This window comes from Poecilia reticulata, linkage group LG20, assembly GCF_000633615.1.
Source record: "Poecilia reticulata strain Guanapo linkage group LG20, Guppy_female_1.0+MT, whole genome shotgun sequence".
NCBI lineage: Eukaryota > Metazoa > Chordata > Actinopteri > Cyprinodontiformes > Poeciliidae > Poecilia > Poecilia reticulata.
Genome location: NC_024350.1, coordinates 14,093,071 through 14,117,039, shown reverse-complemented (window position 1 = coordinate 14,117,039; position 23,969 = coordinate 14,093,071). Strand labels below are relative to the sequence as shown.

The window sequence follows — 23,969 nt, the reverse complement described above, 5'->3', positions numbered from 1 at the left end:
AAAACACAATCTACGTATGCCTTCGGTTCCTGTACTTTGGTCATAGGTTTCCTTGCTTGTTAGTAAGATCCGTTTGCCAGACGGTTGCATTCTTTTGATGTGACACAAAACGCATGCAGGTTGTACAGAGAGGGATTTACAGAAAAATGTACACTGTTAATATGCGGTTTGTTTAAAATGAAATGATAGATTAACTTTTTTTTTCTATAAAAGAAAATTTAAACGATTGCCAACTTTAATAATCAGCCTTTGCAGACAGGATGGTTATCTGTACAGATTTTACAGTAGCTTGAAAAATGTTTCATACCCCTCAACTATTTCACCTTTACCACGTTTCGGCGTGCGGATGGTGTGTTCAAGATGATGTGTAGTGTTAATATCTCATCACACATACAGGTATATCTCAAATAATTGGTGTTACAAAGTGGATTTTTCTTTTTGTCACTTGTTTTAAGAAACAAAGCAAGTTTATTATACAGATTAATTACACATAGTGAAACATTTCAAGCCTTTTTTTGTTTTTTTTTTGTAATTTGGGTGATTAAAATTATTCACATATAATAAAAACCTAAAAACACTTTTCAATTCTATTTTAATTTTTGAGGTGTACATCTAGGATTTTTATATTTTGACCAAAAAGTAAAAAATTAGGTCCCATCTGTCCAGAGTGTCGTCTTCTTGTTCTTCTTGTGATTGTCTGTAACTGGGTAATTCTTTCTCTGATAGCTTTCAGTGAAGAAACCCTTTACAGGTCAGAGCACCAAGGTCTCATCTGTATATACATTCAAAGCCCAGGACAGCAGTACATCGCAGTGATAGATACAACCATAAAACGAGATGTTGGTGGTCTGCGATAGCCCGTGGTGATCATAACTCTTCTTCTCAGCCATATTCTCTCATGTCTAATACGCTACTGTCCAGGGTTGTAATTCAGATGAAACAATGTAGCAAGGTCAATTGTGATCCTCTGTCAAGGCCTGGTCATGGAGCTCTCCAGAGATTCTGTCTTCTGTGTTTACCGCCTCCGAGTCTGCAGAACGCATCATCGCAGATCTTGCAAAACGCATGTCGGTTTAAAAACGGAGTAACCCAGCAGGCTGGGTTACTCTGTTTTTATGATGGTTATTTAACAAATGGATTTTAGTGTGTGCTACAGCTGGTAAACGCAAAGGAAAATGTAGTATTCAGCAACTTGTTCAAGACGTTTTCAACATGTAACCTTGGAGTGTTTTCCAATTGTTAGAAGCTGAAGCGTTGACAAGATGTGAGCTTATTATATTAACCTTTATAAGTGGATTGTTTTCCTTCTGCTGTCAACAGTCCTAGGTGGAAAAAATGAAAATAAATCTGTTTTAAGTTTCAGATGTACTCATCTTTAGCTGTTCCAGCCAAAGATGCAATCATGTTTAGGCATGCAGCCACTTTCTTATTGCCGTTTCATTATTCATGACGATTAATGCCAATGCTAATAGTTCTAGCTTCATTTTGTAAAATAATTAAATTTAAAGGTTTGGCATTTGCCTTATTCACTTCAACTTTTTTTTTTTTTTTGTATGATTTAAGTAAATGATTCTTATTCCGATTTTTTTTTTTCTTTCTTTTTTTTCCTCAGGGTGCTTTGACTCCCACCAGAGGCCAACACATACATGTTGGACATATTTTTGCTGCTGGGGTAAAAATTTGTATAAATAATTGCAAATAAATCTTTAAGTGTTTTCCCAGTGACTGATGGCTGAAAGGAGGTCCTCTGATGAACACATTTTTTGTCCAGAACCAAAATTGGTTGGAGGCTTTAAACTTTTGCTTAGACTGACATCTAGTGGCGGAAATATTCCATCACAGTTTCTGATAATTGAGTTGATTTTACCATTGCATCTGTTGATTCGATGAGACTTTATCCAGCGAAATTAATCTGCTCTTTTTATGTTTTTCTAGATAAATCACAGACATAAACTCAAATATTCTGGATAGTGCTTCTGTGTTCTACTGTTAATTAGCACAACATCTAACTGAAATGGCTTTGATCTAACTACTGGTGCACACAGAGAGATCAGAGGAACAAGAGCAGTCAGAATGGTAAGAAAACATTAAATATTTCTAGGTTGTGGCTGCGATCAGTCGGGGCTTTCTGAGAAGGAAATTCAGAACCACAATGAGCAGCAAATGCACTTCCAGATGGCCACTAGGTGGCAGAAAAGTCCCACTTGTTGAGCCTAGAGAGAGATGGAGACACACCCAGAGATTATACATTGTGTAATTAAAAAAAAAAAGTTTCAAAAGAAATAAGTATAGTAATCACCATTTCCGTGTCTTAAGTGTTTTCCATACTGGGTGTGTTTTTTTTTTTTTTCCTAATCTCTAGATTTAGATTTATGGGATAATAAGATTCTCTTGGAATGGTTGCACAGCTAAGCTTGCCAAAGTTTTCTCACTTTATTACAGCTCTAAAAGTAAAGGCATGATTTGCTTTGTTCAGATTTTTCCAAGGAGAAAAATAATTGGAGCTCTTATTGATACTCCAGTTTCCCTCAGGTACCACTTCTTCCTTTTCGTTAAGTCCGCATTTAGCATTAACCGCAGTCGAAGCTATACTGGAAATTAATATGGCTCACATGTTCTTGTAGAAACATTGGATAATGACAAGATTCTAGCTTTTTCAGGGTGGCCATGAGACCCCAGTTATAAACTTATCTTCTGGAAGTTGGGATTGTGGGAAGAAACACCCAGATTTTGGCCTTGGAGCAAGGTTTTTAATGGAAAAGTCAATGTCAATGAGTTTGCCGGCTCCCTGCTGGAAAGTTGCTGTAGGACTCACTCCACCTCATCAAGATCCTCAAAATCTACATTGGTAAATATTAGTTTTAATACATTCTTGGCGGCATTATCCACCAACGCAACCCTGCAGAGAATGTTGAGCTTTCGTCCACGTCTAGCCTCTCTACTTTAAGCAAAATCACATGGTGAAGGATTTTAAAGAAGAACTGATCTCATGTACACGCTCACATTGTTCCAGAGAGGAGTAGAGCTCAAACGACATTATGTGACAGCCATCAGACCTCCCTGCGTGAGCCGACCCGACCTCTGTCAGTGTGTTAACTCACTCTGGCATAAATCCTGAAACGCGAGTAGACGCTGTAAGAGCAGCAGCGAAGATTTGATGGAGACAAGATGAGGGCGAGATAAAGCTGCCGTCTGATCTTTGATACGCACACCGAGTGACACGGTGACTGACGGATGAGTTACGTTACCTGTGTATAGCCCTTTTGTTAAGTGTGTTATATCGCTCCCCGATCGAGTGCTGCCTGCAGTACAGTGCAATTTAATAGCGGAGTCTTTGCGTTGAAAAGGGAAAGTGAGCTTCTTTTCTTTCCTCTTTGCGATCTTTACTTTACCCCACTGAATATTTAACTGAAAGGTGATCCATGTTACATCATTGGTCACGTTGCTTCAGAGTGTGATTTTTCTAATTGGACATAAAGCTTCTGAAAACCTGATGAGTTACTTTAAAGTACACTACCTTGGTAAAGTACTTACAGCTAGAGAGTAGGACATCCAATGACTCAATAACTGCTTCTCGCCATTTTTCCACAGAGAGCTGGTTTAGTTTTCCTGTTGACAAATTCTTCCACCTGAGCTGTGTGTTTGTGCAGCTCCTCAGTATTTACCTTCTGCTTCTTTGCTCTGATTATTGCTCTCCTTACCCACTTTTACTTTAGATCAGGAGACCGCTACTTATTGCTCCGTAGCTATGAGTCATAATGCAGAGTTGTTGCAGTTTGACTTTGACAAACTGCAGGCAAAGTCGGAGGCAGAGACGCATTCAAGAGATTTAATGAAACGAATGCAAAAATTTACAGATGGCTATGGAAGGAAAACCGGCAGGAAACCAAGGGTAGAAAAACCCGAAAACACAACGGGCGATGGCAGGGCGACTGGAACAAAACGGGTAAAACCAGCAGTGTCAAGCTTGAATACTGGAAAGCTTGATTTGTGGACAGGTGGCTGATTGGTAAACAGGGTTCAGCTATGAGGAGACTAGACAGAAAGGCTGAAAGAAAGAGGCTAATTAACGTGAAAGGACCTCAGGGAGAAATAACCAAGGGGAACAACCTCTGATCTAATGGAAAAACAAGAACTACTAAACTGGGCACAGTGATTGACTTAATAAGGAATAATTAAGTCATAAACGAGGAAATCATCAGAAGTGGAAAAACAGAAACGAACCCTACCAACTTCAGATCATGACGGCGTGTCACTCTTTGTGGATCCCTACACTGAAACCAATGATTCTTAAAAAAATTTATAACATTGCTATGACTGCATCATAAAGATGTATTGGCTTTAAAACCCAAAGAGCATCAGAATTGAAATTCTGGTTCTGTTTTATAGATGTTTAAATTTGATAAACATCTATAATCAAAGATGTTTGATTATAGATGTTATGCTCTTTTAAAAGAGCATAACTTTTTGCATGGGGTCAATGAGTTTGTGTGGCGCTGGACAAAATGTGTTTAGTATAATGGCTGTAAAAGTTGCAGAAGCCTGCTTTAGATAAATGACCGTGACTTCGTGGGTTACGTTCTGCCATTCTTCTTCCATTTTTTGACTATGATGGATTGAGCAGTGCTCTGTAACCTGTTCCAAGCTTGGAATGCTGTTTTATCATCTTCTCCACATTTTTATTCCTGATCTATAACCGTATTACACATGACTTCTTACAAATTAGATTATTTTTGAAGGCAGCTGACGATTCCAAATGTCGCAGATTTTTATTTGTACATTTTTCTTCCTTTGTAACAGTTATTCCCTCCTTCTTGTTGTATTATGTTAAATCCCAATGGAGTACATTGATGTTTTTGATTGTACTGTAAAAATGTTCAAGCCATGTAGATGCACGCCAGCGTATTTATTGTGATTTAAAATATTGCAGTGTAATAAATTGCAAGTTTTACATAAAATCTGAACCCACTTTATATGCAGTTGTTAAGACGACTGCTAGTTGTTGCTGTTGTGGATAATTAACTTCACCTACATTTAAAATATGTCTTTGTGTTCACGCTCGGCTGCAGATGAGAGACGGCTGTTTTTATTTTATTTTTTTACATTTTTTTACGCCGCACGTACATTCCCTCGCCTCCACCGCCTTCTTTATCGTTGCCCAAACAACATAAAACACGGCATTTGCCGTGGAAACGGTGTAAACCGACACAAACAAAACATCACCTTCATGACTCATTGAGGGGAAGAGAGGAGGTGTATCGAAGCAGACAGATGCGGTGCTATATTTCAGGGGTGAAAGCTGCTTTAACTCTAAATCTGTCGCTTGAGGTGCCTGCAGGAAAGGGTCGGGCTCACCTCCGACGGTTTTGCCAGCCTGTCAGTGGAAAGAGCCTCCCCTATTACTAGAAGCCAATTTGACGCCAGTAAAAAGTCTGCGTGCTGCAGACGGATGCATTAATTCAGATCCAAGTTGCTGTGATTTTACTGGAAGCAATTACCTACGGGCAACACTTTGCTCCACGTGGCCCAGCACCAGCCAGCATGTCCCGTCTGATTATTCACCGCAGATTAACGGAGACGATAAACTCCTCGGAGGAGTGCTGGATGGATACAGTGGTGCTGTATTGTGGCTGTGTAGCCAGACAGAAGCGGGAGATGGCAGATAGGAAGCCAAGTATGTAATCTGAAGATATAGTGCCGCTATCTAGAGCTGCAGATAGAGGCCTTGTATGAATGGATGCATTATGTTGTTATAGGTTGTTTAGATGGGAGACGTCACTGTTTCCTGGCTTCTGTCTGCATCAAGATTAAGATTTCAGAAACCAGTGGGTTTCTCCGTTAAACCACTGATTCAACATAACAATTGTTGCAATAATTCAAATGTGAACTACATCTGGGATAAAGTATCTTGCAAACGTATACATTTTTAATTTTGATCTTGGGCTACATTGCAAACCTAACAGTGTGTTGACTGTATGAGATAGACGGTAAATTTAAATCCTAAAAGTTTTGCATGCATTTATAGTCGACCTCTTTCACTCGGATACCCACTAAATAAACTAGTGCAACCAGTTGCCACCCACATAGTGAATAATTTCACGTGTAATGAGACTGGGATAAAGTTTGGGGAGAGTTTTAAAACGGAGTTAAGTTGAAAAAAATAAAGCTTTCAGTATCTGATAGAGAAGAAAAAAAAAACACTGACAAATCCAGCAATGAGAGCATTAATCAGAGAAGTAGTCGGACAACCAATTCTGAAAAAAAACTGCAACGATTCACAGCTTAGGTGAAAGAAACTGGAAACAGGACAACATTTAGTCCAGCCTATTAAAAGATTAGGTCTTTATTGAGGAGTACCAAGGCAAAAGCAATTGAACAGGAAATACTACCATTGTTATTTCAGTTTCAATTGTTAATACAGTTTTCCATAAAACATGTGGATGAATGTTCTTTGGTCAAATGAGACCAAAACTGCAAATTTGCATGTGCAAAATACAATTTGTTGCAGAAAAACCCATCACATCACTTTGAGGATATCGCCATGCTCATGCTTAAGGCGTGGTGGAGGCAGGATAAGTATGTGGGGATGCTTCTGTTCAACGAGAACAAAGAGATGGCGGGTAGATCTGAACACAGAGACCTGCTGCCAGCTGTAAAAGACGTGAGGCTGGAGTGGTAGTTCACCATTTATTGGGACGATGAACCCAAGCACACAATGAAATCTGCAAAGGAAGGGATTTAGATCAAAGTAGAATTCATCTGTTAGAATGGCTCAGTCAAAGTCCAATCCTAAAAACAATTGAGTGTCTGTGACAAGATTTCAAAATTGCTTTTCAGCTGCTTTCCATCCTGTCTGATTGAGCTAGTGCCATTTTTTTTCAAAGAACAGGGAGCTGTCTCTAGGTCTGAAAAGCTGGCAGAGTTGTACCCCAAAAGACTTTCTTCAATGCAAGGTGGTTGTAAAAACGAAACAAAAAAAATTGAAAACCACGCATCATTTCACTTCACAAAAATGCACTTTATGTGTTGTTGATCAGTCACATAAAATAAGAGTACAATGTTCAATTCCCAGCAGCTGCTCTCAACTTGCCCCCAGTAAAAGCCATTTTACTTTTGATTTGATTTTGCTTAGGTGGCAAACATTGATCCTGACTGATTAAAGTTTTGTTACTCCTCGTGCATTAAATATCAAAGTTACACATTCCGAAGAGGGAAAAAAAAAAAAAAAGAAAGTTCGGCAACCGAGCGTAATGACCAGCACTGTAATGCATCAGCACATCAGGGCTCTACATCAGCAATGTTCTAATCGAAGCAGTATTTGTGGTTAGAGGGAAAGTTAAAAGAAGGTTCGCACCAAGATCTGCGATAAGACTTTCCACAGACCTCAGAGCTGTGATGTTACCCTACTCATATGTGTCACACACCCCCACCCCCACCCAAACCCCCCCCGCACCCCCCATCTGATTCTGATCAGGGTTTTTATTGCTGTGCTCGGAGCAGAAGCGGCCTACAGCTTTACAGCGGTGTCCTTACAGGCTCAAAGAGACGAGGCGGGCTTCAAAGTTAGGGGTGCCAGTGAAAGCTGAAACATAATTATGATATGTACGTTGGAATATTGTTTTTATTACCAAGCCAAACAAACGTGTCTCTGTTGCGATTCACTTCAAACGATGTCTGTGTGACGACTAACCGCTGCGCTCAGAACGTGTGTGCATTCGAGGCGCTTAATGAAACACAAATGGGAAGGCTGCGTGTGTGCGGGCAGCAGAAGTTGTGAGGTCCGCCGTTGCTGCTCCATGATGTGTTCGCAGATGTGGGTCCCCTGCGTTTGGGAAGGCAGAGAGAGAGAGAGAGAAAGAGCACGGTGTTTGGCTGCAGCGCGTCTGTCGCATACGAACTATTAATTAGGGCCCACTGTTTTTGCGGTTACACGTCGTTGCTACTCATGAAAGAATGGAAAATTCAATTATTTCGCTCCGATGAGACGCCGTGGATTACAGCGCATGATGAAATGCACTGGATTGGATGCGCTGTTGAAAGCGTGTCTCCCAAACTCCACGTGTGCGGCGGTGCTTTTTGGATGATTCCCACCCTATATATCTGTCAGCGCATCCCTTGAGAAGGTGTACATTAAGTTACTTGTGAAGCTGCTGCACTAATTATGACTCCCGCTCTGTTTTTAAGCTTCACCAAGGGCAGCAGAGAGGCAGTCAGACCGTCGCTGTTTAAACAACATTAAATTACATGGAAACTTGGAGAGTAGAGCACACAAACACTTTATCTGTGCACTCCTCCTCTTACTCCTTTCTGGCTTTATACTTGTGAGTGAGTGATTGCGGCACGGAATTCTACATCTTGCAGGCCTTTTGTTAGGATTGCATCGCTTGAATAGTTTCCGTTCTCCCCACCCCCCCCGCACCTCGTGTCTTCAGAGCAAACCCATTTTTATTTATCTGTCATGTCTGGTCCATAGACAGAATGCGCATGCATGGCTGCTCTGATGCATGCATCCAAGATGACTGATAATGGCGAGTTGTTTCTGTTTATTCCATATTCTTGATATCATTTGTCAGATTTGCTGTCTTTACTCCATTAGAAAGACACTTGCCAACACTGGCTCAATCTTTTGCTGCTCTTGTAAAACCGTTTCCTACGATTAGCATTTTTTTCCAACAAGTTTGAGCTGAAGTGAAGTCAGACTAAGACGAAGATAATTTTCTACTGGAAACATAGAAAATATCCTTATGACATAACATCCTTATGTTACCAAGTTGACATGTTCTACTTACTATTTTTCTTAGTTCACTAGTATAGCTAGAAAACTTCAGCCTGCTAATAAGCATACATTTTGTAACTGCAGTAGTCAAGATTGTTTAATTAAATGTAGCATTATAAATTAACTAAGAAGCATTTGTGGGCTGTACTGGTTAACAAGTGTACAATTTTTGTGCTGTAACTGATTTTTATTTATTTTTTAGCTCACATAAGGGGGCAGAAAAGCTTCTACTAGTCCAACTAACGCTCTTTTAATCAACAAGAACGACTTAATAGTAAATAAGTGCTTTTTAATGGGCTAGTTGTCTAATATGACCAAGAGGATTCTACAAGTTAGCTTGTAGCCAATAAGTTATTTATTTCCAATAAGATCAACTTTGAAATTTAGCTCTTAGCTTGTGGTCACTAGTGGACTAGCTGACATTTTGATTCCTTCTTTTAGAAGTATGGCTAGAAACGCTTATTTTCACCAGTCCACACTTTAGGCTCCATTAATTAACTTATGCTTATAAATATACGTGCATTTTGGGCTGTACTAGTTAGCTAGCACACATTTTTGCTAACTTATTACCCTTTCTAAACTTAACTATTTCAGAGATTTTAATGGCTGAAAAAGCTTTAGTTATTTCACCTTTTAGGTTTTCTTATATGGAAATGTTTAGATCGTATCAGTTGACTACTGTGCATTGTTAGTTAACTAGTGTTCAGAACTTGCTTCCACTAGTTAATATGTCGTTTTCATTGCTAACCAGTTAGGTAATATGACTACAGCGTCAAACACAAAAGTCCCATTTGTAAGAAAAAGTGTATCTGGCAAGTTTTTTTAATTTTTTTTTTAATTTTTATAAACATGTAGTTATGCACTTCAAAGCATTAACAACTGCTAAAATCAAGGATATTGAATGTTTACGCAAACAGCTTGCCATAGACTTTCAGGTGGCAAGTGCAGACAGACATTTGTTGTGTCTAGACGTAGGCCCAGGAGGCAGTCATGGTCTCAGGGTAAACTGGTCTCATGGGAGACGCACTGTAAACTTATCATAGCTCCATTGTGTTGGAGGTATGCTGAACTCTAATGTAAACATCGGAGAGCATGCACACGGTTTTGACTAAAATTACAGAGGAAAAGAGCACTTCTGCACACCAAACACGCTGTATGTTGACATAAACTTTAAAGGGAGCGTGATGCTGGGAATGTGAACATGAAAAGACTGCGGAGTCCTGGTTTATATAATGTATAAAAGTGGATTATACGGAGTGCGATTACTGTTAACGCTGTTGTATGCAATCCAGACAACGGTGAAACTTTTCCATTTTGAATGGCTTTGCTTCTGACTGTAATTTGACCCAAGACACAAATCCATGTTCTGTGATTACAAGATTGCATTGTGTCTTATCTTTTTCTCTTTTGTGTGGGATCACAAAAATGTCCGGTGTCATTCAAAGGACACCGGACATTTTTGCCCATAAAATAAGGTTTAACGATACACATGGACATCTTTAATAGGTAGTTTATAGTGGTAACTCAGCAAATCCACACATGATTCATCACTCAAGCACCTCATGTACACACAGAGATAATATGTCTTCAGTTGAGTTTAGCTAAGGCTGGGATTCAGACTTTTGGAAGATTTTTAGTTTTTTTCTTTTATGTGAAGAATCTTTCACGTTGAAACTATAAACAGAGTTGCACGAGATTAACACTATTGGTGACATTACTGTGACATTGTAAACATTGTAGCAGTGGCATATGTAAATGACTGATTTATTTATTTTTAATGATCAGACAGTTGCCTTAGCTATTGAATGATGTTGAATATTTTTCTATTGAATTTTAAAATGTTAGTATCGTGACAATCCTAGTGGATGGGATAAGTCTAAATAGATCAGTTATTGTTTGGCAGATAGACGCTTCAATTGTTTTTCTTGACTTTTACAGCTTTATCTCGCAAAGTATTTTTTTTTCTTTTCCAAATCTTTGATGAGAGAAAACTAAAGAAGCAATCACACTTGGGTGAAACGCTGGGACTTGAAATATTTCTGTCTTTGGCTTGACTTTCAGGCCCCTCAAACATCTTTTTCTGCAGGCTCAAGACAAAGCTCGTGTTTATCTGGTTGACCTTTTGTAGTGTCAGACATTCAGTTTTTTATCCCGTTAGACATTGAGACCTTTCTCTTCATCAGTGTGCTGATTTTTCTGAACTAGAATGAAACTAGTAAAAAAACAAAAGGGAGTTGAGGTGACAAGCAGCTGTGGACACAGAGGTCATGTTTTTTATCAGGGTCAGGGCCACTTAAAATGATCCTTTTGGTATCTCATACAAGCGGTAGTTTCACAAGTGTATTTTTCTGAATGCCAAATAATGATTTGTATCACACCCAATGACCCAAAGAAAATCTGGTATGTCGAATTAGTGGGTCGCCAAAAGATCAGGGTAATAGCTAGAAGGGGAAAGAAGTGGGAATGGAACTGGAGAAAACAGGAAAAGAGGGAAGGCACCAATCTGTGCAATTCCCACGACCAGAAAATTGCCCAAATCGCTGGTGGCTCTTTCTGTCCCCCCACCTCCAAAGCATTCCATGATGAATGGGACATTTAATATCGCTCTGCTTAGGGGTATTAATGGAATGCAGTTTATCTTTTCTTCTCAGGACTATAAAACAATACATCTTCTCTGGCAGCGGATATAAGAGAGACATTCTAGTCAGTCTAAGGTCTGAAATCCAAATGCGAGGAATCAAACCGGTTTCCAACTCAAATTAAAAGAAAGAGCCAAGTTTTCCTCTTTTTTTTTTTTTTTTTTTGCAGGATTGTTTATTTTTTTTGCCACATTAGAAGGGTTTGAGGATGAATTACTTGTTTAAGGTCATGCCACATCAAATTCTCAGTCTCAATCAGATTTAAGTTCGGGCTTTGACTCGCCCACTCCAAACGCATTTTAAGTCTTTCAGTGTCGTTCTTGTTGTCTGATGATGTTCAGCGGTTTGTGCGTGAGGGAGAAAATCCATGGTTCCATCAATTAATGGCAAGTCATCTAAGTCCTGCAGGAGTTCAGCGGTCCGAGAACATTGCGCTACGACCACCATATGAAGCTTTCCTATTGTTGAATCGCGAAGACTGACATTAGTAGAGGCGGGTGAGGCATGCAGTGCTTTAGACATTGTTTCAGGTTACACACTGATATTCAGGGTACACACCTGAGCATGTAATTCTGGTATGTTAACTACTTCTGAATGAGTTTACTGCAGCTCCATGTTTTCTCGATTAGTGGATAATGGTTCTCACCTTGGATTGCGGTGTCCCAAAGACATAAAAATGTTTTTATAACCTGCTTTAGGCTCATGGATGCTAATGATTTTGCTTCCCATCTGTTCTTGAATGTCTTTGGATTAGAGCGAGATTTGTTGCTTTTTGAAATCTTGAAGCCAACTTCATGCTGACAGGCAGGTTCTGCTTAAATGACTTTTATTCCATGGGACTATAGCTATTCCAAAACTATTTACAGTCCCGCTTCAGAACTACTCCATGCTAATCTTTCACACACACTCCTAGTAAAATGCATTTAAGTTTGTGGTTGTTAAAGGAATAAATGTGGAAAAAGTTCAAGGCGCTGCTTTTCATAATATATATTTTATATTATACCATCCTAAAATTAGGCTCAACTTTGAAATGATGATCAAATTATTGCACCTTACTGGAATTTTGCTTTATAGATTGTAACTCATCAAAGGCAGTTTAATATAAAGATGCAAATTTTTATTGTAAAAAAATTCCAGAGCTACATCAAAATTTAATTCTACAGTTAAACATTTACAAAAGTGACCTGGAGGTATTTCAAGTTTTAGTATTTTTTTTCCCACATTTTATCCAGAATTTGGATCAGTAGGATTCACATGGACAAAAGATAGAAAAGGTAAAGTGAAACAAAAGTAACCAATCCACAACCTGAAAGACTGAATAATCTACAGTCATATTTTCTTTGAGATAAACATGAAAAATATCTTTATCATATTTAGTTTTTGCTGTCACTAGCACATGTCTTTTGAAATATTTTGCATAGAGCAATTGAGGACAGATTTAAGGAATACATTTATGTTTAGTCACATTTCTGGTCAGACAGATGAGATATTTGGGGGTTTTGTACCACTATGATGGATGAATAGAGAGAGAGAGTTCTCATGAGGAAGTGTCATCAGATCTAGTCCTTGTGATTAGTCATGCATTCTCATCTTGCAAGGTGTCAAACCTATGTTTTTTTTCTTCTTTCTAGCAGGGGACACTGTAATATGATCCCAAAGAAAAAATGTTTTAGTTCTGGTTTCAGATATCTGACCACACTGAAAGTCAAGCAGCCTTTACGCCACATTTGATGCATGACCTCAACATGAACCCCACCTTTCACTGATAAATGGTGATATCTCAGTATTTTCAGTTAGCAGAATATTAAAAGTCAAGAAACACAGATTAAATTAGGCGTGGGATGGTTTCCAGTTTGGAGGTATGACAAACCTGGAAAAAAAAAAAGTTCAGTTTCAAAACTGCAAAAACCTTTCACCGTACAAATCTTAAGATTTCAAGTCCTTTAAATGAGATTAAATTACTGGAATGACCAGGATTTAATCTGGCTTTATAGAGCCCAGAGGAACTCATCACTGTTGCAGGACTGCTAGTCAGATGGCTGGAAGCAGATTCCTGCACTTTCCTTCAGGTTTACTGCAAAGACAACTTTAACTGCTTGGGGAAATTATTTTCAGGATCCCAAAATAAGAAAAAAAAAACACTTAGAGCTCCTTTTTGCATAATCTACTAAAAGATAATTAAATGTTGTATAAAAACAAAAAAAATGTAAACGCTTCATTTGTCGATTCCTTGATGCATTAGCTACACTTTTTTTTTGTAGGAACATAAACTGTTACATCTCAAACTTAACAATGTCATATCAGTTCATTCATCTTTTAAAGACTAGGAGCACGATATGAAGAAATGGGATTTGATTATATAAACCAGCACATTTATCTGTCTTGTCACATCCACTGGTACAGATGAAGATAAAATTTTTTGGTATTGAGTTGCCATTTATAGTGACTACTATTTTTCTGAAATACAATTAGTTGGATCATATTTACATGTTTTTGTGTTTAAACACTGTGTTTAAGTAACCTGATGTAGTAGCATATTTACTAGATATTGACCCATTCCTACTCTGAGTGTTCATTCCATCTATAAGAACTATGGCCTGGAAAGTACAACAACATGTTTTTTCTCTGAGGGATACATTCAAAACTAAATCTGTCTGGTTGATTTAGAGCTTGCCTCTTTGATCATTATAAACTAACTGCAGCAAGTCCCCACTGAGACACAAAAACATTGATTTCATTGTATTCGGCATCACTACTTTAATGTCCTGTCATAAATCTTGTTCTTAGAGTGATTTAAGCATAGTTTCTCTATTACAATAGAACTATGTGACTCTGACAGAAGTATGGAAATGTGTGCAGCATGATGCCTTGATGTTAAAATGCATCATTCTGATCTGACAGCTGAGCCTGTTTAGGCTTTAACTTTGTTCAAACATTAGGTTTCAGTTGCTCCACGTTGACAGCTTCTCAGCTAAAAGAAGAAGAAGAAAAAAAGGCTTATCCAGTGAATATAGCAAGAAAACCTCTACACTGCTGACCCCTTCTCCATATACTTGCACATTTTTTTTCCTTACAGAGTAAATGTATTTGCTTTCGTCACCCTGATTGTGGCTACATGACATAATTCTTACTGGAAATAATTTTGCAGCGACGGAGCGATCCAAAAGTTCAAAATCTGCATGTTCTTGTGGAAACTCATCGGAATGACTGTGCTGATAATGATTACCTACTGTGATGGTCTCTCTTGCCCCTTTGACTTCCAGCAGGCTGTCATCACAGGGCATTACGTTGACAAGGAAAAGACCAAAATATGATTAATGGTCGTCCTTTCTGTTTTTCCCCTCTCCTGCCCCGCCGTTACTATGTTCTGCTCCGTCTCCCCAGAGGACCTGGATGACCTGCGGATGGAGGGCGTAACAGGGCTGGCCCCGTCCGGCAGCAAGTTCAGCCAGGGACGCAGTTCCTATCAGCCTGAACTACAGGCCAAAGTTACCCTCAACATCTGCTCTAGGTGTGCAAGGTAAATGTTTTCACCTTTTTTCTGCAAGGTAAGTGTTTTCACCTTTTTTTTTCAAGGTGTGAAGAACATTTAAGTTTGAAAATATCAGAAATGATTTCCTTTGGTTTGTCTCTGCCAGCAACTAAATGGTTGTAGAATATGGTTTGGTTGCTTGTTTCCTAGGTTCTGATAATCATATTATTACTCAGTCACACAGCCTTCTTTTTCTTCCTTCCTTCCTTCCTTCCTTCCTTCCTTCCTCCCTTAACCCTTTCACGCATAGTGGTCACTACAGTGGACAGCTGTCTAAAAGCCATTTTCTTGTGTTTCTTCTGGATTTTTATGTTATAAATGCACACAGACCACTGAAGTGGACACTAAGCATCATAAAATACACCATCAACTACTGGCCATCAGCTGCAAATGCAAGAAATTATTTTTTGTTAAATCCAATATGGCCGACAGACAAAAAAGCACGCCAACCGACCCGGTCCCTCCTTCTACTGTAGACGACTCTTGCAGGTAAAAAAAATATTGTGACATCAGATAACCCCTAAAAAACAATATTACTGGTGTATTTTTCAAGTAACAGCTTTGTATGTGGAGAAAATTACAATTGATCACCTAAAAAAAATTAAATAAAAAAAAAATATTTTTTTTTTTTACAAAAAAAAACAATTTCCATCCTTTTTTTCATGCCTTAAGAAAATGAAAAATGAAATTGAAAAAAAAAAAATCCTGATGCAAAGGATCATAATTCATGCATGAAAGGGTTAAGGAAGGGAATGAAACAAAATGACACAATAGCTTAAACTGTACCTGTGCTGGTTGTTTTCATGATCCCTGTGTGGATAATCGTACAGTTTATCATAGTTTCTCCTTTTCTTTTTTTATCGCTGTCTTCTCCTCTGACACGTCCTGCATCTTCCAGCATCAGTGTAGTGCTCATATTTCAGAGTTTTGGGCGCGATGCCACAGACAGGTGTGGGCATAGATCTCCCTTGATGCCAGCCGGAGATAAACGGGTATCTTCTTGACGAGACGCCAGGCACACATCTGTCTGTGCAAACTTCTCTGTTTTGGTTTTGTTTGCCACTTATGTTCCATTCATTCAGCTTATCAGCTTTGTTTCAAACACAGGCTTCTGGATGTTTTCTCATCAGGTTCTGCTGGAATAGGGGTTGTATCTCTGGATTTTGCTTGTAGGCAGTTTAATTGTGTGATGTTTCTAAGCAAATTGTTTTACAGTAGTGACAAAGTAAAGTAACATCTGTGTGAGGGCTTGTTTGGATTCTTTTTTTTTATATATTCTTTTTCAAAAGCATGTTTTCACTTTTTTCATGTCAACCATCTGTTCTTCTTCACTGTTTTACTGTCTCTTTAGGGTCCAGCCAAATTCTTGCTTTGTTCCTTTTAAACCTGACCACCAAATATTTCATGAGTTTTATCAACCGAGCAGCCCTGGGTTTTGTCTGTCATTTTTGGGGTAATGTAAAGGCCACAAATAGATGAGCAAGCTGGAAAAGTGGAGCTCACACAGTTTGGTTTTTTTTTGTGTGCTTTACAGAAAACTCTCAAGTCTGACATAAATACACAGCTGTCCAGAGCAGACATGAACAGAGGTCAGACATAAGTTTGGATAGTTGGAACAGTGTCAGAAGATCAAGACCACCAAGACGTATCCGGCCTGAAAGCGCATTGTGGGAGACCAGTAGAGTGTTAAATGATTAAATCTTTTTACACATTTAGAAAATAATAATGCCATGTAATCTTCAAGGCTATCCCTCATCAATTTATTAAAGCAGATTTGATTTCTTGTTACACTTGCAGAGAAGGATGAGAGTGCTAAAACTGTCTGGGTAGCTCGGTGTGATATGAAAAATGCTTCAAGGATGTAAACAAAGAAAATTGACTTGTTTTTATTGCCCGTTACAGCCGAGGTTAGCGATAAAAGTTTTCTCTCAGGCTTCTTGTAGTTGAGCAGGATTGCACTGCAAATGTGTTAACAACCTAACACTTTAATAAACTGCACTATGTTTTAGTTTAATGATTACAGTACTTTTATTCAGTCAACAGCACATGTTACTGTGTTATTTTTGACAAAGATGCTTTTTAAGTATAAGTTGAGTTCATTTTCGCTGTGTATATATTTAAAGTACATTCCGGAACAGGTTAATTTGAATGAACTGATAAGTGTTAATATTCTGAGTAGGTTCACATTTTTGATGCACAAAATTGCAAATTGCAATGGAAACATACATGATACATGGGTAACCAGATACTGGCCACCAAACTGTCTGCTTAGAAAATCTTTGGCATGTTTGAATGAATTTTGTTGACTCCTGCTGTATGTATTAGCCCCTTTTTTTTTTGTTTTTTTTAAATAAACACCTTTCAATGACAACTCAGAAAATGTAGAAATGAATGTGAGTGAACTAAAGCTGTGAACATATGACCTCACATTGAAGTTACTCATGGACCACTAAGCGATTTACAAGATCTGCACAAAAGATAAAAGGGGAAATACTGAAAAGAGGAAAGCAATGCGTAATCTTCATGGTACTTGAAGTTAATCCGTTGATTATGTTATTTATTAAAAATTGCATTTACAACACTTATTTGCTGTTGTACATCAAATTACTAGGGGTTTCGTTACAGATCTAACCAAAGATCTAGAATAAAAATCCTTAGTTGAAGTTTTCAAGCTCTCATTGTACAGATTATTAAACTTTTCTTCACATTCTGCTGTTTAAACAGTAACACAAATACCAGGGGCTGACATTAACCGTTTAGTCAGGCTGTCTGCTCAGGTTGTGCCTGCAGTCAGCTTTTTTTTTTTTTTTACAGACCTGCTGCTCAGATTTTCCCAGATCTAGCTTCAAAACATTGGCTTTATAATAGTGATGAGTTTTGACACAATGTCTGAAAAAGATTCTAGTCAAGCAAAAGTCTTTGGTAAATAGACAGAGAAAACTGTCGATCAATTATCTCAGCCAGCTGATCAGCAGTGGGCATCAACAGCTTGGAAAGTGTGACGAAATTAGACGCAACAACCGTAGAAAACTGTACTTGATCTAGTTCTTTCTGTTGCACCTTATTAAAAGAACTTTAAATAGAAGGAATGATATAAAAGGAAGTCATGGTGGTTTTGAAACTAAATCTTAGTTACTTGATACTGGAAACCAGTCAAGGTTTTGTTGGTTGCCTCTGAAACATTTCCATCACTGTCCCATATGGTTTGGTACTAAATGTGTGCATCAATCCCAGATTAAAAGTCAAAGACAATGTGAAGATGGTAGATAAGGCTGGTAAGAAAAGGAGAAACAACTCTTATACTGACATGGGCCGACTTGAGTGATGTGGCTTAAAAGGCAATTTTAAGAAACTCGAAGAAAATTTCTCAATTGGAAGAAAACAAAACATTCTCTAACAACTCCTTCATTTTATTCTGACACATTGTTTGGGAAATTTATCAGTTGACCTATTCTAGCTTAATGTCAGGCATGGAAAGAGAGGAGAAAAATGAATTTTATACAGTGTATATAAACTTTCGACTTTATATAAAGTCTTGTAGAGCCACTGCTAAATAAATGCTGGTCAGTTTTGCAGGGAATAAGTAGCTTTAGTGCATAAAATAAGAAAGCTTGCCCAATTGTTGACCTAGGATACTTTAGGTACCTTCCAGAGAACATTTAACGATGCACGACAGAAGGATATGGGTGTAAAAAGACAAAAAGAAATAAAAATGTTGTTTTTTTTTTTTTTTATTATTTATCCTTTATTGTAGACCCTGTGGCTAGGAATGCAGCTGCTCTATAAAAGCAAATGGGGTTGTTTTTCTTTGTTCTCTTGTCTGATGACATGGAAAAGGCTTGCAGGACCTCCATTCATTTTATGATGCTTTTTTTTGTTTGTTTTAATTGACTTGTCAAAAAAAATAAACCGGCTTTAGTTCAATGTTTTAGTTGTAAAGGCAGAAAAAGGTTGTTGATGGATTACTTTATGTTTTTACCCGACAGTTTATTTATGTATCTGGGAATGTAAATTCTTTAGTGCCTTGAGGAAACCACCAAATCCACGACACCAGATCAAGTTTCTCTGCAAACACATCTACATAAAATCAAAAACAAAACTAGAAGAACTTGGACCAAAACGTTTAAACAATCTGAAAAATATAATTTTCTTTTTTTTTTTTTTTTGGTGAGTAAAGAGAATCTGCTTAATTCTGTCTGTGCTAACGAAGTGAAATAACTTGTTCTTGGCCAGATGTGGAAGAAAATATTGTACGCCATATGTCGCACATTTGATTAGCCGATTGTTATAATTCGTAAAGGCAATATGATAGTTACTCCTACCTATAAACACAGTATTCTGGCTTCACATGAGATAAATCCTCTAAACTAACCCCTGTGTGTCTTCTTTCACCATCCCATGTTTTACAGCGGAGATTATGAACTCAGAAAAAAATGTTTCCACTTGTCTTATCGCTTCAGAATGATGGAAACCGACTCGTCTCGTCGTTATCTGACGTTCAGCTTCTAAACATGCATTGCATCCACAGTTTTCTGGCCTTGTGTACAACTTTGTATGTTTTGTGTGTTGTTTCTAGGCTGCAGGGAGACACACTATCAGACAGCCGATCTGAAGAGGATCACAGGCCTCGCATATCTGAGCAAGCTGTGCCTGACATCTCCTGTGAGTTTCATAACATAGTGGGGGGGAAAAAAACAACAACAAAAAATCTAAATATTTTTGTTTGGTTGCATATTTGTATGTTTTTGTTACTCTGTGCTGTGTTCCTCTTGCTTCCCTCGTTATGAATGGATTCATCTGGAGCAGCGCCAATGCCCGGGGTGGACACTGTGGCGAGTCGACTTCAGGAATGCGAGGCCTTATCTCAAGTAACAGGCTCTGTAAGTGTCCTTCCCTGCACCCATCGCCGAACAATTAAGATCACTTTACAAGCCATCAATTACCTCGTAGCTCTCTCTCCTCGGCAGCTTTATTGTCTGATATTGAGTGGAAACCACCTCGAGCTTCTTGTTAACAAAATTCTGCGAGAGAAAACGATCCATCCTCACGTGGGGCGTTTTAGCTCACGGAACAATTGACGGTGGAAAACAACCGATATCCCAAATTAGACATCTACCCGATATCGCTCCGCTTAACTCTAGCTAAAAACATTTAATGTAACTTTACGTTAATTCTGTGGCGGTGGGCATTTACTGCACAGTTCACCTCGCACATTTCAGGCAAGCAATATGTAGCTGGCCCAAACCAGACCTCTATAAAGGTAGACGCTCACATGCTGTTAATAAAGTGTTCAGCTTAGAGGCTAGAGCCTCTCCATAAGCACAATAAAAGCCAATACCTTTTTCATAGTCGGCCAATTTAATTGTTAGACAAGGCATTTTACTGTAGGTTTTTCTTTTAAAGAGTAGGAACAGTTTGGAGCCAAGGCAGAGCGCCGTGTGTGGAGCAGATGCAGAAGTGGCTCCACACTAAATGGGAGCAGACTTTCAGAGGCTGACTGAACAAAGTCGGAGTCTGATTTTTATTTTGCAAATAAAATTCTGAAAAGTGTGGCATGCATTTTGCATTTAGACCCGTTTCGCCGTGCTTTCACTGAATGAAATCCAGGACAACCAATTACCTGTCGACATCACCTGACTCCAAAATCTTGAAGTACAATCGCATTCAATAAATTGAAGGATTACTGAAAACTTCACTCATTTCAGTAACTCCATAAATAAGTGAAACATGATGTAGATTATAATGCAACACGTTTCAAATTGTGCTTTTATTCTGACGAACTGGCTTCATTGGAACGCATGTTCTAATATATTGAGTATAACTCTCAATAAAGCTGTTCTGTGATGGTCTCTGACTTTGTTAGAGAGCACATTGGTGAAGATTGGAGGCCAGAACTAAAAGCAATTGTACATTTTTGACAAACAGTATAAACTGGCATTTGTTTACATTATCCATTTAACCTAACTGAACTTCAGGCAATAATTAGCAAAAATGTTGGTATCTAGATACGCAAAGATATTAGTAATTCCCTTGGTAGTTCTAGGAATCCTGGGCAGCTGAAAATAAATGGACACTTAAACAGATTTTTATGTCACGAATATAAAAAAAAAAACAAAAAAAAAAAAAAACATGCGTTTAGTTTCATCTGCATCACAATTGAAGGCACTGTAAGTCAAACCCAATGTGAACCTTACTGATAAAGTCTGGGTTCAATCCCTTCCGATTAACTACTTATTTTAAAGGCAAAAGCTGTTAGCAGGGCATTTCATGTCTAGCTGTCTAGCTGAATAACTTTCTGAAGTTTTTTGAACTACAGAACGACAGAAATCCTGTACTAATTTGTTGTTTATGTGTGAGGGACGGGGTGCTTAAATACACAATAATAAGAACAAAGGTTGACTTTGCATTTGTAGAAACTGGACTGTTTGTCTGTTGCTCCGCTGGTTGTCGTTAAAGAGAAAAGAAAAAAATAAATAAAGATCAGACATTTCGGGCATATTTTATTATGGGCATATTTATGACTGTACATAAAAATGCACAATTTAAGCTTTACACAGTTCTATTTTGGGCTTTAAATGCCTGGTAATGTTGGAAAGCTAAAACTGTTAGTAGTTATTATTAGGCTCACAGACCCCCTGCCTCTGCCAGCTCTTTTAGGTGATAATTGCCTCATAAAGACAAATACTTTCCTAAAGCAATAGCCGGAGCAAATCCCCCTCAAAAAATTCTTCTATGACCTTCTTTGTAAGAGCTGGGTGATTGGTTTTAATCAGGTTTAGCTGTGAATGGCAGGCCTGTTACGGCCATAACATTTGAGAGAGTAAAGCGTTCACTTCTCTGATAGAAATAAGATAATTAGTGTCCTGCAATGTAATGTGCATGATAAAAAGCAGGAATTTTATGATGGTTTTGCTGCATGGCCTTTAAATATTTGGCATCGGCATAATTTGTCGCATACATTTTGGTTTTGCTGAGGCAAATTTCACAACATAATTTAAGCATTGTGGTTGAGTTATGTAGAGATGGTTGATTTTTAACAACTGTAGCATTTGCTTCTTATTACACAGGCACTCATAAATTGCAAAATGTGCACGATTATTATTATAATGATGAAAATCCAAAATAATGAGAACACAAAGTCAAATGAACCAATAGGGAAAAAAAATCAATTTTGCAGAACAGATATTCTGAAGTATTTCAAAGGCGCCAAGATAAAGTTGAAATATGGGGTAGTTTTAACTTTATTTTTGTTCAAATGAACCTTATAAAAAAGTTGCTGTTATTTTTTTTTACATGTTTTCATTCCCAACCTGACAAAGATGTTACAACTAAACATTTGCAGATGTTCTCCACACTAACAGTGGATTTATTATGCAGCAACTTTGTCTTTCACTTTGTCTTGAAACAATATTCTTCAGTGCGTCAATCAAATTTCTATAATCCTAATACAAGAAATTGACGAATCTTCAAAATCTTTTCATAAATGTATTTGGTAAAATAACATCAGATAATGTATAACTCAACATACATCTGCACAAACTGGAGTTACTAAGAAATCTAGCTGAATTTATGAGCTTGGGGACAATTAAAATCATTTTTTGATTTGTTGTATGGATACCTTTAACCACAAAGGCACTATTTCAGAAGAACAACATGCAAAGGTATTGGCTTTTAACAATACTGTCAAATTACTGATGCGTGTGTAAGTTGATAGTTTGTTACACACGGACTGGTCGGCGTCATGTCTTTGGAATTCCCAAATGAAACTCTAATAGGGTTATTGTCAATATGCTATTTGTTTTTGGCTGCCTCCGGTACACAAGTCCATAAAGTTCATTAGGTGAATCTGTTGTGTGCCAAAACAAAAGGAAATGATTAGAAGTGCAACGTGGCCTCTCATAACCTGTCAGCTCTCCCCATTAATGCCCAAAGCTAGAAGAGACTACATTAGCCATTATAGTTGTGGAGAAAACAAGGCTATTGCTGTCTTCTTGGGAATTCTAAAACAACAATCTGTTTTATAAAGGAAATGCACTTTTAAGATTGAACAGTTCTTTTCAAGATAGTCAAAAAAGCAGGCAGTTAAATTAAATAAGAACAAATAAAGTGTCAAGTTATTATCAGATATGCCACTCATGCTTTGCAAAATGTAAATTTGAAAGTATGACTGTAATAAAAGCAACTGCTGCAGCTCATTTGTGTGTTTACCAAGAATAGAAGGTTTTTCTCAACACTTGCATTTTAACCTTTTTTTTTTGTCAACTGAAACTACCAGCATTGTGCAGCATGTGCAGGAAACCCACTGCTAAGTTACTCTATGCTGCTGCTGGTGAAAACTCCAGGCCCTCTAGAATTTATGCTAGTTTTTTATAAAATATTTAGGGATGATTAGATTATTTATAAATTTTTTTTTTAATTTTAGTTATTTAACTGATTAACACCAGCAGTAGACCCATGCTTACCTTCCAGTTCAGTTGTTTTCCCTCATAGTCGTAAAGGCAACTTTTACTTGCTTTACTCTGATGCCGCAAGTCGTTTGAGGGTGATCACCATGGCAACAGCAGAACAACCAGAAAATACTTATTATTCAGAGTCACAGAATTTATTTATATAATTAGATGGCCTTTCTTGTGAAGAAAACAAGAGTTTAATGGCCATTAAGCAATCAAGATTTTCTCATTGTGGTGTTCTGTTGAAGTTCACAGTGATTTGATTGGCTGATGCTCCCCAGGAGCCCATCCCCCGGCCCCAGCTGCTGATGGAGATGGTTCTGTCCTTTGTCCAATGTTTTGGTGCTAGAGCTTTGCCAGTGGAAACTCAAATTAACCAGCTTGGTTTTAAAGGGCCTAGCGATTAAAATTAATCGCTGCTCATTCTGCTTCCCACTTGACACCTACTTGCAAACTTGTCTCATTGACCACTTCCCTTTGGAGGTTTAGAGGAATAATAGCTGTGGGTTAACTCCAAACCAACAATTGCCATCTGAAGCAGATTATAAATGCCTAATAGGTATTAAACAATA

General features: G+C 38.0%; 1 protein-coding gene across 1 annotated transcript in view; it reads left to right on the top strand.

Annotated features, from left to right (window-relative positions):
* lg20h8orf34 (linkage group 20 C8orf34 homolog) overlaps positions 1–23,969 on the top strand; it is an 88,509-nt gene that overhangs the window by 40,825 nt on the left and 23,715 nt on the right. The window contains exons 8-10 of the mRNA XM_017301774.1: positions 14,800–14,935; positions 19,524–19,609; positions 19,754–19,827. Coding sequence (XP_017157263.1) covers positions 14,800–14,935; positions 19,524–19,609; positions 19,754–19,827 — 296 coding nt within the window. The remainder of the gene's footprint in view (positions 1–14,799; positions 14,936–19,523; positions 19,610–19,753; positions 19,828–23,969) is intronic.